Genomic DNA, 15,875 nt, shown 5'->3' with positions numbered 1-15,875 from the left:
GAAGAAGGAAAGCAAATGCTCGTTCTATCCCAACACAACTCAACCGGAAAATAAATCTCCTGACTTGATGTTTTGGTAAAATCTGGGGGGGAAAAAACAATAAGAAATAATGTTCTTTTGGATCAGAACCGGAAACCCCTAGGGCATCCGAATCATGGGGTCGAGGGGGAGTGGGGTATTCTTTCTGGGGAGACAGGTGGGAAGTAGCGAGAGCCCCCAGTCCCAGGGATCAGAACGTTCTGTGCAGGCAGATCGGCCCCATTCGGCCCCCGTCTAGCCACCCGTTTTTCCTGCTGTAAAGACTCAGACCTTAAATCAGTCGTTGGTCTCGTCTTAGATTCAGGAGCCGTATGTCTACCCCATGCATGTTTAAATTCCCTCACTGCATTAACCTCTGCTGGAAGGCTGTTCCACTTATCTACCACCCTCTCAAAAACACAGAATAATTTAATCAAAGTACTATACTAACACTAATGCTTATCTAGAATACCCAAGAGTATTCATGTGGTCTAGAACCTGTCCTGTGTCACAAGAGATGTTTAAGTTACTAAACCAATTAATTACATCTTAATCGTGCAAATGGTATAGCCTCTGCGCAAAATAATTACATTAAAATGTCTCCATAAAACTAATTCAAAGTGTCATATAGAATTTGCTTACATTACTTTAATAATGAGTAAACTTCTCAGCCACTTAGGCTAGTGAAGAAAGGAGTCTAGTTCTCAGCAAGTTAAACTAGTGAAGAAGGGAGTCAAGTTCTCTGGCAATTAAGAAAGGAGTCTTGATCTCTGTCACTTAAATTAGGGAAGAAAAGAGACTAGTTTTCAGCCAGTTAAGCTAGTTAAGAAAAGAGACTTGTTCTCACCCAAACAAGTAAAGAAAGGAGTCTAGTCCTCTTCCAATTAAACTAGCGAAGAAAGGAGTCAAGTTCTCTGGCAATTAAGAAAGGAGTTTAGATCTCCGTCACTTAAATTAGAGAAGAAAGGAGTCTAGTCCTCTACCAGTTAAACTAGTGAAGAAAGTCTAGTTTTAAAAAAAGAGTCTAGTTTTCAGGCAGTTGAGATTTTAATCAGGTTTAGGTTTGTCCGCAAAGTGTCACATTGTGACGGTGGCCATCTGACGTAGCTGCGATTAAATCATAAAAAAGTTACCCTCAGAAGAAGTGACTTCGTTCATTCAAGTTTCTTGTTGTCGTTGTGTTCAGGTGTTTCTTGGCGTAATTATTTAAGACCCATAATGAAAGGATAGCCCCTATTAACCGGTTTAATGCTGCACTGAAGTCATGGCCGCTTTAGCGTTTAGCTAGAGATGGCAAACCTTGCAGGTTCTTCCGTTCCGGGTTTAGGATCGTTGACAGGTCAGAATTATCCTTTTGCATTAAGAAGAAAAATATGTATCGATGTGCAAGCCGGCTGAAAAATGGTTTGAAATACAGCCTCCGGAGATGGGAAAACACGGGGTAATTATCTCAGAGACTTCGCGTTTGCTTAATGAGAGCGTCCAGGATCCCCGCGAGCGGCGCCGTTAAGGCTGAAGGTGCAGAATGTCGTGGAGAACCCGGCGGGGTCATCAATCTTCTCTGCCCTTCCCGCATTCCATCGCTGGGAAGAATCCAGATACACGAGCGCTTCGGAAGCCATTAATCTGCCTTGCTATGGAACTGCGCACATTAAGACTCCCTGCTGACTGGCAATAACACCAGGGAAGAGATTCGCCAGGAGACGCGTGTATGTGTCCCAGCAAGGACCAGAATACAGCGAGGGGATTTAAACATGCGCGGGGTAGGCACATGGCTCCTAAATCTCTTCTGGTTCTCTTTGGTCGTGAGTGATGCCTCACAGCACAGCGGAGAGCAGATCTTCCTTCTTCTGGGGCTGCACTCACCGTACGGGGATCGGAAGCCCCTTCCTTCCGTCCTTGGCCAAAGCCTAACGAGGACCGGACCCCCCTGCATCGAAAGGGTGGCCCACCCTCTAACCACCCTCTACCCACCAGCCCTAGGTGCCCTTATATGCCAAGAACCTTGGTGGATCAAACTTTGGGCTCCAAGATCTACCCGGCCTGAGGACCAAGGGATCAAGCTTTCCCTCCTTCACGGGTACTATCCTGGTCTTTCATTTTTGGCTCGCTCAGGGTCCCTTTAAACACCTTTCCCGAAATTTTTGTTTTTGTCGCGACACCATTTATTCCGACCTTCCAAATCACAAACGTTGGATCAAATGATGGCGTATAAGCCGGTGCGCTGTGCGTAAAAACGTAAATCATTTCTGGGAGAATTTCAGCTTTCATTCTGCCGAAGTCGCTTTCTTTTAGTCTTCTGAGGAAATAATGAGGGTAATAATGAGAATTTGATGTTAGTGACAGGCTCCCTGCCGTAAGCATTCACTACCGCAGCTAAATGGAGCAACTCGTGCTTAGAACACAAAAAAAATTAAGGTTTTTTCTTCCCTTTCTCAATAGCCTCTGGCTACCGGTACTAGAAAAAAATTTACGAGGATATTAAAACATAATTTACTTGTTTTATTTATTGAAAACGCGGGGTTTTTTTTGCTTTAGTACCACACACAGTGAGTTCTAGGCTACGCTGCGCTCAGAAGGGCCGAACATCTTAATTGTATTCGAGCCGAGAACATGCCCGGGAGGGAGCGCAGGATCCGTTAAGAAATTCTAGGCCGCGAGAGAGGAAAACGGATGGGAAACGGGGGGGGGGGGGGACGTAAAACGCGAAGAAATAAGCGCAGCAGCATCCAGGCAAAACTATTTTAATGTAAAACTAACAATCGTGTTCACGGCCCGTTAGGTGTCGCTGAGATGAGTATATCGGTAGAACGAGCCGCGTGCCGATATAGGGGACATAATGGAGGGCCCTTCACCAATAAAAGGTATTGTCCCATAAATACAGGGAAGTGTATACTGAGGGCATCTTATCTGCATAGAGCAGAGTATATTGTGTTCATCATATATATTGGTACAGAGCAGTACATCAAGCAGTCATATTATATAGCTGAACTGAGCAGCGTATACTGTGGGCATCTTATACGTTTGCACAGAGAGGTGTATCATATGTTCATCTGTATATTGGTACAAAGCAGTGTATACTGTGGGCATCTTATACGTTTGCACAGAGCGGTGTATCTTATGTTCATCTGTATATTGGTACAAAGCAGTGTATACTGTGGGCATGAATGACCCATGCGGGGGGAGCTTCTCCTACGAAAAAAGGCTGGGCTGCCCCTATATAATGCATACTCAGGTATTTCAGGTATCCAAATCGGTCAAGGGCGTAACCACCTGCCCATCACACCTGCCCATCACACCTGATGAGCCCATCACACCTGATGAGCCATCACACTTGTCATGTGGGAGCTGCAAGGGAGTTCCGTGCTGTAAGGGTACAGGCCTCCATTGATTTCACATCTTCTTGGGCTGGTCAGCAGAGATCAGATGTCCTCTTCAACCCCTCTATGATCACAAAAGCAGGACAGCGGGGCAGCTACGATGGACGGTGCCCCTAACAATCAGGACTGTCCCACGAACACCGAGACATTTGGGAGGCGTGATAATGTACACACCGATTGACCTACGTGGTGTGCAGGGCCAGCTCAGCCCTTCTTAACCACAGTTTATTCAATAAGCCTCTCTGTTTAGGTATTTTAAGAAGATCCGGAATAAATTAATTTTGCCGTCATGAAGACTTTCGGATTGGGTTACGGGATTAATAGATTTCAGGGATTACAAATGATTCTCTTCTCACGCGGGAAACTCTGAATTAAGACGCTTCAGTCAAACCTCATTTGCCGTGGTTAATGGCGCCGTGCTCCGATGCGATCTTGCATCGTGGGCTGGGATCGGCGTTGCGCTTCCCCTCGGGTTTGATGTATTCTTTAATATTCCCACGCGGCTGGCGTGTTAAAAAATTTCATTTAGGGAAACTCTGCGCATGTTTAATAGCAGCGATTAGAACGTGTGGAAGGAAATAGAAGAAATTATCGGAAGTCAGAAGCCCTAGGGAGAGGAGGAGGATCGGGAGAACCGGTTGCGGCGGCTGGGAAATGAGCAGGTGGTGATGGATATGGGATAAGTCGGGCTCTGGGGAAGACTCGCGCATGGCTTGGAGCCGAACCCCAGCCATCAGCACGGGCACGGTGCCGGCCGCAGCAGAGTAAGGGAGCTGTCTGTTTCGGGAGCGGGTTCTCAGCATGAAATCTGAAGAGTGGTCCGTGTGACTTTGTGTCAGTGAGGCTGATGCGGTGGAGAACAGTCCGTGTATTAATATTAATACCCTGCCACACCCAGAGGTGTAATAATCATGGTTACTGCCCCATTAAAAGTTGCTAGCTGTTGGTAATACCTGCAGTTGGCGGCATGGAGAGTGTATAGATCGAATGATCAGATCTCTCACACTCTCTCCCTGCACGCTGTCTGACCCAGCAGGTAGTAAGTGAAATTGCATGTGTTTACCTCATGAAGGGAGAGAGACACATGCAAGCTATTTGTGAGGAAGCTTGTCTGTGCCATGTTAGCCCCCAAACAGCTTTTCTGTGCCATTTTAGCCCACAGACAAGCTGTTTGGGGACTAACATGGCACAGACAAGCTGTTTGGTGGCTAACATGGCACAGACAAGCTGTTTGGTGGCTAACATGGCACAGACAAGCTGTTTGGGGGCTACAATGGCACAGACAAGCTATTTGGGGGCTACAATGGCACAGACAAGCTGTTTGGGGGCTACAATGGCACAGACAAGCTGTTTGTTGCTTGGTGGGGGGGTGGATTTTTGCACTGGACCCCTGTCCATACCCCACACTGTGTACCCCTTCCTGACATGCCCTCCATACAGTTTCAACGTCTCCTCCCTATCTCTACAAAACTAACTTTCCCTAACATTTCTCTTCCTCACAACCTAACCCGATTACCTATTCCCAGTCACATCCCCCCCCCCCAGTCATTCTAATCCGCCAAAAAGGATTGTTTTTAGGTAACATTCTGTCCCATTTGTACCTTTGGCCACTGGTTCTACGGTGATGATGTCGCTGCTGTTTCCTCTTCCTGCCGCTGTCACCGCCACCACCCACACGCTGTACTGTCGGTTTCGGCTCAGATTTGGTATTCGGTAGAAAAAGGTGTCTGGGGCTGCTTCAAATTCACTGATTACCTGCAAAAAAAATGTCCAGTATGTTAAGAAGCCTGGTTACAATAATTACAACAAATTAAGACAGAAGTACCATATACATCGTGACCCTGCGCAGGGAGGTGCTTCGTGCGGATTTTATGCGCGGATGATGTATAAATTGTGTATATGGGAGACCACGGTGGGGAACGCTCCATTCCCGCTCCCGGTAAAAGTTCATGCCAGAGAATAGAAGTCTGAAGGATCCAGTCCGGGATTCCTATGAGGCTTGCATCAGATACAGGTTGCTCTGTGCTCCCAGGACAAGGAGAGTCCCCGAAGAAGACCACCGAGCCAAATGTGGCAATATAGGTAGGGAGGGTGTCTGGTGGCGTAGCCAGTTAATAGTTGGGCTGGCCAACCTGGTCCTGCAAAGTATTAGCCACACTGGGTGCCGATTTAGAGCTGGGCTATTTCATGATTTTCATTTGGTGGCTTTTTATTTGTGCTTATAAACAACACACACAGTTTTTGCTGCCAATCAGTGTTCCTGGACCTTACTGACCAAGAGGACTGTGCTCAAGATCCCTCAAAGAGAACGAGGCCAGGTCAGAGTGAAAATCTGGTATGAGCTTTCAGTGGGAGTGGGAATGGAGCATTGGTCCGACCTCCTGTCCCAGTGACCCATACACACAACTTACACATGCCTCTCCCAAGGGCCGTACCGTGTCTCAACTCAGCGATTCACTCTTACATCATGCCTCCACTTTATACGTGATGTCATATTCCATCATGGCAGAGTCATACTTACCTCACATTCCATTCTAATCATTATGTTTTTGACCACTAAATGCAAAGCTTCCGCATGCGCCAATGTCCTATAATGTCCAACAAAAGGCACAATAGGACACAAGGCGGGGGTCCGCCAAGGTGAAACGCTTACGAAATATTAAAGACAATCCCTACGAGACCGTTACACTCACTGATAAAATATAACACTATATAAGGGTCATTTCGGAACGGCAACGAACTTCACCGATCATCGCGTTACCTGACAATATCTGCTCATCGCCAACTAGAATATTAAGAAATTCCTCATCTTCCAAAGGATACGTTTAAAGAGAAATAAAACCTGGCGCTCGTCACAACTTCCGCTCATAACACGCACTTTTTATTAGACTGCGTGAGCCCGCAGCAATATGGCTCCCACTACAAGGACAAGAGCTCATTAGAGAGAAAAAAATATCCAAGGAAATAAAAGTGGGATTATAAAACTGGAATAAAGGGGTAATTACAGTTCTGACGATAGCGAGTCTTCTTTTTAGACGGGGAGGATGATAACACCGTGTATTACGCTACAAGGGGGTCTTCTCTGGTTTTAGAAGGAAAGGTCATTATTGGAAAGGGAGGAAAATAATATTATCTAAATACATTTGACAATTTACTTATTAGATGATTTTTCAGAACCCTCAAAAAGAAAGTTTTTGGGGGTCTGCAGATGGGTTTAATAACTAAACGGAGAGTCTGCGGGAGAGCTATGGTTTCAGCTCCCTCACGTCACCGGGAAGGGCCAACGCTGGCAGGTTTCTCCAGAAGTGAGGGTTGAGTCGGCCCTATATAATGTATTAATGGTCGAGGAGAAGCCTCTCTGATTTATCCATACATTATATGTCTGCAGACAGGTCTCATTAGAATTGGCCCTTCATAATGTATAGAGAAGTCAAGAAGCTGAAAGGAAACGTTTCTGCAAAATCTCCCCTTGCGTTTTTCTGTAGGAGCCCCTGTGTGATCCCAGTACAATAAGTGTGCCTTCCTACTCGCTCATCTGTCTGGAGAATACCCTCCACCTTCTACCCTCGGCGAATCAGGATTCTGGGAGCGGGGCTTGGGAAGAAGAGTGTCACTCAAACTGCCAGCGCTACTGAGCATGCACATAATTCTGCGCACGCGCAATACGCGTTCTCGGGTGTCCCAAACATCGGAGAATAAAATCCGCACCGCGAGATTGCAGTCCCAAATCCCACCGATCTCTTCCGGGACAGCGGTAGAGCTCAGAGGGAGAGCGGGATAGATTTGCGAAATCAGGACTGTGTCACACAAAGCAGGACAGTTGGGAGGCATGCAATGGAGTGGAAGCCGCTCTTTGTGGAGATGTCGTGTATTTTGAGGAAGGTTTTATATACATTGCACTTCACTGGCTCATTTGCATATGGGGCTGCACAGAGAAACCAGAAATGTAACATTTCAGCAAAAGAATACATTCAACGATTTTCTGCTGCCAACGAGTACGGAGCGTCTGCGTTAAACCCCCCTCCCCCGTCTCTAACTCCAGTGCTTAAAACACACGGCTCGCTTTTAATCTAAGCGTTTTACAACCAGAAAGACGCTTTGATCTGTAGCGCGGGGGCTAATTTTTGGGAACGGGACGTCTTGGGCCCAGGATGCAGCGGGAAGCCAGCGGTCGCCCGTTATCACAACGCGTGGCATTTATCGGGGCAGAGCCGGGTTTCTTAGCAGCGAGTCTGATTTGCCAAGCTCCTTCCCATATATTTCTTGTTACATATTAACTGCATGTTACATTAAACTGTCCCCTTTAAAAAAGGCCTCTCGCGCCATGTGTACCTGCGCGGCACTCAAAGGGTTAAAAGAGAGGGGGGAAAGAAAAAAAAAAAGAAATTTGCCGTTCCAAGAACCCATATGCTTCGGCAAATTGTATTTAAATTGCACAGCTGCGCAAACATTTCTAATTTAATTCTTGTATTCGATTAGTTTCTTTATATCCCGGCCCGGGCTCGAGCAATTAAGAGATGTAGCTGACAATCGGCGAAAGTCCAATTAAACGGCAAACAGAAGCGCGTTGCGCGCGGTCGGCTTTTATGAGAACGGATGATTCGCAGGTGCTTCGGTAATTTTCTCTCCCCGGCCTACGGGCGACGACCGTTCCGAGATGAGAAAGTAGGAAGCAGGCACTTTTTAAGTAAAGAACACAGCGATAAAACAATAAAAACATACAGCGCATCATAGAACATGGACCGGGTAGATGAATGTTCTTCAAATCTTAGAATCAGTCGTCGGTCTCGTCTTAGATTCAGGAGCCGTATACCATATATAACCTATGCCACTTCTGCTGGGAGGTTGTTCCACTTATCTACCGGCCTCTCAGTAAAGTAAAACTTCCTTACATTCCATCTCAGCCTCTAGCTTTAGATTCTAGTCTCTTATCCTCACAATTCTCAAATAAACCTCCTTACCCCGTCCCGCCGGATCTTTTAGCGCGTCATTAAGCGGTAATAAATATATTTAATTGTCCGATTTGGTTTTCTTAGAAAGTAGTAGTCGCTGCGTTAATATTCCCAGCCGTTGGCTCGGATCTCGCTGCCCGCGGTAGTCCGGGTGATGGCGGATATCGCATTACGCAAACCGTCAGCACGAGGTTACTGGAAAAGCCTGGGTGCCGTCCAGGGCCGAGGAATCGATTCCCCGCGTCTCTGAGCTAAAAACCCCAACCTTCACTTACTCTGCTAAGAAAAAAAAACAGATATATTGACAGGTAGGAAAAAAAATAATCAGCCGTATTCCTGCCTGTAAAACAAATTATTCCAAAGCGAAAAGAGCCCCGAAAAAGGCGGCGTGCGAAATCTATGGGGACCCCCTGCCAACTCCTGCTGAGCCAGGTGCCTAGGGGTGACTATATAAGCCGAACACACGTCTTACAAGCCAAATAGCCAGGGGGCAGGTAAAGAAGGGGCAAATGCATATGGGGGGATTTAGCATAATCACATAAAGGGACCACTTTGCCTTATGATGGCTGGATTGTGTCGTTCCCCCCCGCTGGACGGATCACCTAGGAGGCAACGCCAGACACATGTAGATACATAGCATTGTACCCAGCGGCGCGCATGCTTAACTTTGTATAGCGTGTCTGTGAATCTGCGGTCGGTTTGCGCCCGCAAAGGGCTTAAATCCTCTCCTACCTGTTCCATCGCACAGACGGGGGAGATGACTTCGGGTTTGTGGCGAGACCCAAAAGAAGAAAACTTCACTTAAGCTAAGATCACAAAGAACTCAATAAAGAATCTCACAATTATCACATTTTGCTATTTTAATGACCGCTAAAGAGAATAAATCAAACAGAATCGTATCTGAGAGCTTCTATGATATATATAAATATATGGTGTATCTATAGATATATATAGAATTCAGATACTTGACATCGCTGTTTAGGTGGCAGCTGAAAGCGGTGGCCTTTCGTGCAAGCGATCTGCGACAGCGATAATTCCATGCGGGCTACGGGGTTTATTCCCTGAAGGGAGAGTCAGCAGGAACATCGCGGTATCTGCGCCCTCGCTATTCATTAAGAAGGGACGACACGGGTAGATTTCTTCAGCAGGGAGGGTCCTGTATAATGTATAACCAGATATGGAAGAAATCTCACTGATTTATCTATACATTATACAGGGCCAGCCAAGCGCTTCCTGCAGCAGAAGCTCACTTGGGTTGGACAGTGAAGCGAAGGCGCGGAGCCCACAGCTCTCCCCTTAGTGGATATACCCCCATGAATCTGTATATTCATGAATCGTTCTTGATATTGCCTCTTATCTCCCGAGGGCACCGTCCTCCCACCCGTCCGCTCTCCTGAACCGAACCACTCCGGGCTTCTGTGTACGGGTCATGAAACGCCACGCTGTTAATTCACTGGAAATATTATGTTAACTAAAAACGGAATGTTTTATGTGACTTGTAGATCATGATAGGTAGGGGTTATTCCCCTTTACAAATACAAGACACAGCTAGAGGGGCAGGAGTGCTTTCTGGCTGCTGTAAAGATGTAACGTGGGACATTTTCTCCTATGGCTGGAAAATTTGCTATGCTGTGCAAAATCTGTTTAACCCCTCCAGCCCCACAACATCCACGAGAAAGCAAAAGAAAGCATTCTCTGTTATTATTATTATCATCTTTTATTTATATAGCGCCAAAAATGTACGCAACGCTATCAGATAGTATTAGCAATAATACCAAATGGACACATTGTGTGTGAGATATATACACACACACATACCATACAATTAAAACCCAATAGTTATGTGTATATATTGTGATCCCAGCACGTAAAGGATGAATATAAAGACGGGGTTCTCTGAGTACGCCAGGAACCAGCAATTAAAAGTGGGTTAAGCTTCTCATTAATACACTTCATTAGGTTAAAACGTTATCCGGCTCCCTGTCCCGAAGCTCTTGCCCCCTACTAAGCGCCACGCAGGGTTACGATGGTGCCGGCAGGACAGCGAGCGAAGGGAAAGTACCGAGGGGGCTTTTCCAATAGCCGCTTAATGAAAAGGTAGCAAGCCGTGTTTGCTTCGCTGATCCTTGTCTTTTGGTAAAGCGAGCAGCATTTGACGGTAATTTTGCTGCGCCCCTTAGCCGGTCTTTGCAGGCTTTACGCCTCCCTCAGCCACCTCTTATGCCCGTCTGCACGAGTATAAAAACGTAATGCATACCCAGCCCTCTTATGTCATTTGGTGGCCACTGGCCTTAAAGTACCGGCGCCACCGCATCATCCTCAGTCTGCTTTACTGACATCAAAAATATCTGCAAGGCACAGGAGGGTTAAGGGACACCGTGTTTCCAGAAGAAAGAAAAATGTTCCTCCAAATTACATTAGAAATGCCCCCTTTCAGGGAACGAGTTGTTACAGAGACAAGGCGACTAAAATCGATACCCCACAGACATTCTGAGATCCACAAATCGGAGTCTGTCGTGTGTATTGCGATCCCAGACAACGAATTAGAGAGGATGGAAGCTGAAACGCGTAGGCGACAAGTGTTTCCAGGGGAAAAAGGCAGAAAAGAACTATACTGCCCCCTGGTGCCACACACACATAAATACACACATTATATATATATAGTAGGTATACATATATACATATATATATATATATATATATATATTCAGCCTTCAGCTCAACTCATTTTCTATATATTCTACACCAAAGGGAGAGTATGCAGGAGAGTTGTAGTTTCACCTCCTTTAATTCACTATACATTATGAAGTTTCACCCCCAGGAAGCTTTTGCTTCGGGAAGAGGTTGGCTGGATCTGTATAATGTATAGATAAATCAGTGAGATTTCTTTAATGCATACTGACCCATTGAATTAAACATTTCACGGGGGCCAGCTCAGCCCTAAGTGATATAGTTGAAACTTCAACTCCCCGGCCAGCTCTCCCTTCAGTAAATCATTAGTGCTTCAGGTTCCCACATCCCTTTGGATTGTAAGCTCTTGTTTGTTAAATGGGTCATGGTACCTTATTGCAGAGACCTTTGTGATCTCAAAGAGCGGCTGCTCTTAACGCTGGATAAGTCTACTTCGGCTCAGTCCAACCCGGAACGTTTACCATGGTTTGGCTACATAACTTCAGCGTTTAGTGAATAATTCATACGGTATAAGGAATGGTCATAAACATAGCTAAATATTCCAGCTGAACACAGTGCACCCCCCCGTGTATATTCTGTACGATACGCCATCGTTTTTTTATTTTAAGACGTCATCGCATTTTTCCAGCCTACCTCCCGAACATCCATCTTTAGGAGACCTATCTTTGGGATCCAAATCCCTCTCTGTCTCTCTTTCCTCCCCTGATGGCCCTAAAAATGTCTGCTGGTCTCACAGTGTTCTACAGCCTAAATGTCACATTACAAATGTGTATGTATAAGAAAAAACAAAAAAATACATGGGTTTATGAACGCAGAGTAGAGATGTCTTTCAAAGGTTGAACTTGATGGACTTGCACCTTTTTTCAAACTAAATAACTATGTAACTCGCAGTAACGTTCCACTGGCTGTTAAGATCATAAGACAACTTTTGAAACGTTTCACTGTATCTCCCCAAAGAGATGGGTGATCCTTTTTTTTGTGCCACTTACTGTGGGGTAGGGATGAGAACAAAATACGGTGTATTTCCGGATGATCCCATTTAACTTCAGCGGGGGGAGCCAGGACACATACACGATGGAAGCAGAGGCTGCGGCAGCTTTCACTCCAGCCGTGGGACCTGGAACTGAATCGGAGAGTAAGAACATAAATACATCGATAGGAATCGGGTGACCAGATAGAGAAAGCCCCTCTGCATGAAGACTAATTCGCACCAGTTAGTTACACGATGTCATTTATAATATGCATAAGCTTATGCTATAAAAGCTTCACTTATTAAATGCTGATGATGTATAAACTCCAATGTATAAACGCTAATTACTATGCGAGTTATAAATCTCAAAAACTGTGAAATGTATATCTGTCTGGGAAAACATGGGCAATGTGGTTACTCTAGGTGGTATGAATCATACTCCCAGCTTATATATAGATATATATATATATATATATATATATATATATATATTACAAACATACCAGGGAACTTCCCAGGTATGTCTTCTGAGGGGGTAGCTTTGTGAGAGACCAGGGCTAGCCATATATGCGGCCGTGGATAGCCCTGCGATGGGCGCGGTTTAATGTCTTAAACATGATTGTTTAGATGTGAATGATGAGTACGGGAGCCACCCCTAAACCATGTGCTCTGGGTACCCTGCTGTAAGGCATATGCTGCCCTGTATACTCTGTTGATGTGTACGTGAGAGCCTTCAGCTCCTTACCATCCTCTTTGGTTCTGGTGAAGATTTGCTCGCTGCGCACGCCATCCCCGGCGCGGGTGAACGCCAGCACCTGGATGCTGTAATTCGTGTACTTCTCTAGCCCATCTAGTTCCAGCGAGGGCTGTGTTGTGGTAACGTTCTTTATTTCACCAAGCTCTAGAAAACACAAGGAAAAAATGTATAAAACAGTAAAATTTCTGACTCTTCACTGAATATGGAAAAAAAAAAGGAAAGTGAAAACAGCGTGTCAATAGTAGTGAGGGATTTTAATGTTCAATTAAATTGTTGGTTAAAGCAGGGCTTGACAAATTTTTTTAAATCTAGGAGCCAGCTAAAAAAGTTAGGAGCCAGGACTTTTTTTTGCCCTACACTCACACTTTTCCCCAGCACTCACCCCTGCACCCACACTTTGCCCAGCACTCACAGTCTCACACTTTACCCTAGCCCTCACTTTACCCCAGAACTTTGCCCCAGCACTCACACTTTGCCCCAGCACTTTGCCCCAGCACTCACACTTTGCCCCAGCACTTTGCCCACACTAAAAAGCACCAGTGCATACTTTTAATTACTATTAATTAATCCCATTAATTAACTATGTCCCCAGTTTCCCATAGGCATCTTTGTAACTAAATAGCTTCCCATAGTCCCATGTTTAGTGACAAAGATGCCTATGGGAAACTGGGGACAGAATTTGCCTTAGCTTCCCATAATCTCATGTTTAGTGACAGATGCCTATGGGAGACTGGGGGCAAAGGCAAATTCTGTCCCCAATTTCCTATAGGCATCTTTGTCACTAAATAGCTTCCTATAGTCCCATGGTTAGTGACAAAGATGCCTATAGGAAATTGGGGACAGAGTTTGCCTTTGCCCCCAGTCTCCCATAGCCATCTTTGTCCCAGCCTCCCACTGCCAAGCATGCCCCCAGTTACTTCCACTTACCTGACCCCGATGTGCACTCTGTTGGATTCCCGCTGCTGCTGCCGGCGGCTCCACCCTCCTCACTGAACAGGGCTGGCACCGCCCACAAAGGTCACTGAGCAGCGCTGGTGCCGCCCGCGAAAGTTATTGAGTGGCGCCGGCTGACTCACTTCTATTTCGAATCGACAGGGGCAGCATTTTAATAAGCCGTCCCCGTTGATCCGAAATAGAATTGAGTCAGATGGCCAGCGCGACTCAGTGACCTTCGTGGGAGGTGCCAGCTCCGTTCAGTGAGGAGGGTGGGCGGAGCCGCCTGCAGCTGCGGGGTTGTCTGCATTGCACAGACCCCCGCTGCTGCCGGAAAGGAGGATCCAAGTCCCCTGCAACGCCGCGGGGAATCTGGATCCTAAACCCAATTATAGGTTTGGCTCACAAACACCTAGGCGCCAGGAAAAAATTATCAGTCGCCATGGCGACCTGGCGCCTGGGATTTGTCGAGCCCTGGGTTAAAGACAGGGGGGATCTGATCCATGAAGCCACAGGAGCAGATTACTGAATCCATCCAAACACATTATACGTTCAGACCGACTTATAGGCGATACTCAGGGGATGGCTGGCAGCCTAAGGCCTGGGGGGCAAGTCACGTGAAGTGGCTCCGCCCCCTCGCACTCACCTTTCACCCCTCACCTTTCAGACTGCTGGAAAACTTATCTAAACGGCCGCTGGGTGCTGATGCCACCGGCCGGAGCTACTTTAATCCTTTTTTTTAATTTATTTAATACGCCGGATCGGCTTGCCATATTAAAAATAAATAAATAAAGTATTAAAATAGCGCCGGCCGGCAGCATCAGCACCCAGTGGCCGTTTAGATTCGATTTCCAACAATCTGATGGCCGCATAGTGATGGGAGCAGCGTGAGGGGTGAAAGGTGAGTGTGAGGGGGCGGAGCTTTCACCCCTCACGCTGCTCCCATCACTAGGTGGCCATCGCATACGGCCGCTGGGTGCTGATGCCGCCGGCCGGCGCTGCTGTAATACTATTTTTTTTTTCCATTTAATAGCCGATCCGGCTTGCCATATTACATTTTTTTTAAAAGTATTAAAGTAGCGCCGGCTGGCCGGCGGCATCAGCACCCAGCGGCCGTTTAGATTATATTTCGGGCGGCCTGGGGGGCAATTGCTGATTAGGATGTCCAGAGTTTTCAAATAAAAATCAACTTAGGTTATTACAGCTAACCAGCATCATGATGGCCCCGTAAAACTTACAGCCGTCTGCTGGTTTGTTTGTAAATATTTCACGTACCTCCATCCAAAAGATTTGCCCAGAAAATAACTCTGAAGCCCTGAAGGATGCCGTTGAGGGCTTCTTTGGAAGGTGTAGACCAAGATATGGATATGGTCTCTGGGGAAGTCGCGATTGCCTGGACGTTCTCAGGTGGTCGACTGGGAACTGAAATGGAAACGTATCTGAGTCACTACTTCCGGTAACATATATATTATATACTTCATTTAAGTGGAGCTAAATTATAATGTAATTTATTATAACATAATGTAATTCCATTCCAACATTGGAGTGTTCGGCATGCTGTTAACTTTCTGCTTCGGTCAAGATGGAGAAAGAACAATATAGCTGCATGTAGGCTGCATTTCTGAATTTTATCAGATGACATTGCGATAAAGAACCCGACTCCAGCTCCCAGTATAGCCCAGTGCTTTTTACCCAGTTCCCTGTGCTCGTCTGCTTTAGCCTTATTTTGGTGTTCTGTGATCGTTTGCGTTTGTCTTGTTTTGGTGTTCTGTGATCGTTTGCGTTGGTCTTGTTCTGGTGTTTTGTATTGGTTTGCTTCAGCCCTGTTCTAGTGTTCTGTTTTTGTTTGCTTTGGTCTTGTTCTGGTGTTCTGCGTTCCCCTCTAGTGCCTGCCCCCCAGTATTTAACCTGCCCCCAAATATTTAACCTGCCTAGCTGCTCTGTTTGTTCAGTTTCACTTGGACTGCTCCATGTTGCTCTGTGTTTGTCTTCCTGCTGTCTAATTAGATGTCTGTATTGAGGCACCTTGGATGGTGGCAGCTAAACATCTCATAGCCATTTGGTGTGACTATTAGCCCTCATTCTTGTACCTGCTATTCTAGCCCTTTTACCAGTCCTTAAGTAATAGTGCCCGTTTAAGTTATCTGTTCTGTGTGGTAATGTCGCAGGCTGAC

General features: G+C 46.1%; 2 protein-coding genes across 2 annotated transcripts in view; one reads left to right on the top strand and one right to left on the bottom strand.

Annotated features, from left to right (window-relative positions):
- Positions 1 to 11,479, top strand: part of SH3BGR (SH3 domain binding glutamate rich protein) — a 247,851-nt gene extending 236,372 nt beyond the window's left edge. Inside the window, exon 8 of the transcript XR_008346284.1 lies at positions 11,469 to 11,479. The gene's annotated coding sequence lies outside the window, so the exon portion shown is untranslated. The remainder of the gene's footprint in view (positions 1 to 11,468) is intronic.
- Positions 1 to 15,875, bottom strand: part of DSCAM (DS cell adhesion molecule) — a 99,686-nt gene that overhangs the window by 51,730 nt on the left and 32,081 nt on the right. The window contains exons 14-17 of the mRNA XM_053455755.1: positions 14,977 to 15,123; positions 12,757 to 12,912; positions 12,031 to 12,164; positions 5,000 to 5,153 (exon numbers count right to left, since the gene is read on the bottom strand). Of these exons, the coding sequence (XP_053311730.1) occupies positions 5,000 to 5,153; positions 12,031 to 12,164; positions 12,757 to 12,912; positions 14,977 to 15,123 (591 nt within the window). The remainder of the gene's footprint in view (positions 1 to 4,999; positions 5,154 to 12,030; positions 12,165 to 12,756; positions 12,913 to 14,976; positions 15,124 to 15,875) is intronic.

Source organism: Spea bombifrons, chromosome 2 (genome assembly GCF_027358695.1).
Source record: "Spea bombifrons isolate aSpeBom1 chromosome 2, aSpeBom1.2.pri, whole genome shotgun sequence".
Taxonomy (NCBI): Eukaryota; Metazoa; Chordata; class Amphibia; order Anura; family Pelobatidae; genus Spea; species Spea bombifrons.
The sequence above is the reverse complement of the archived record's forward strand: the minus strand, read 5'-3'. Positions and strand labels throughout refer to the sequence as shown.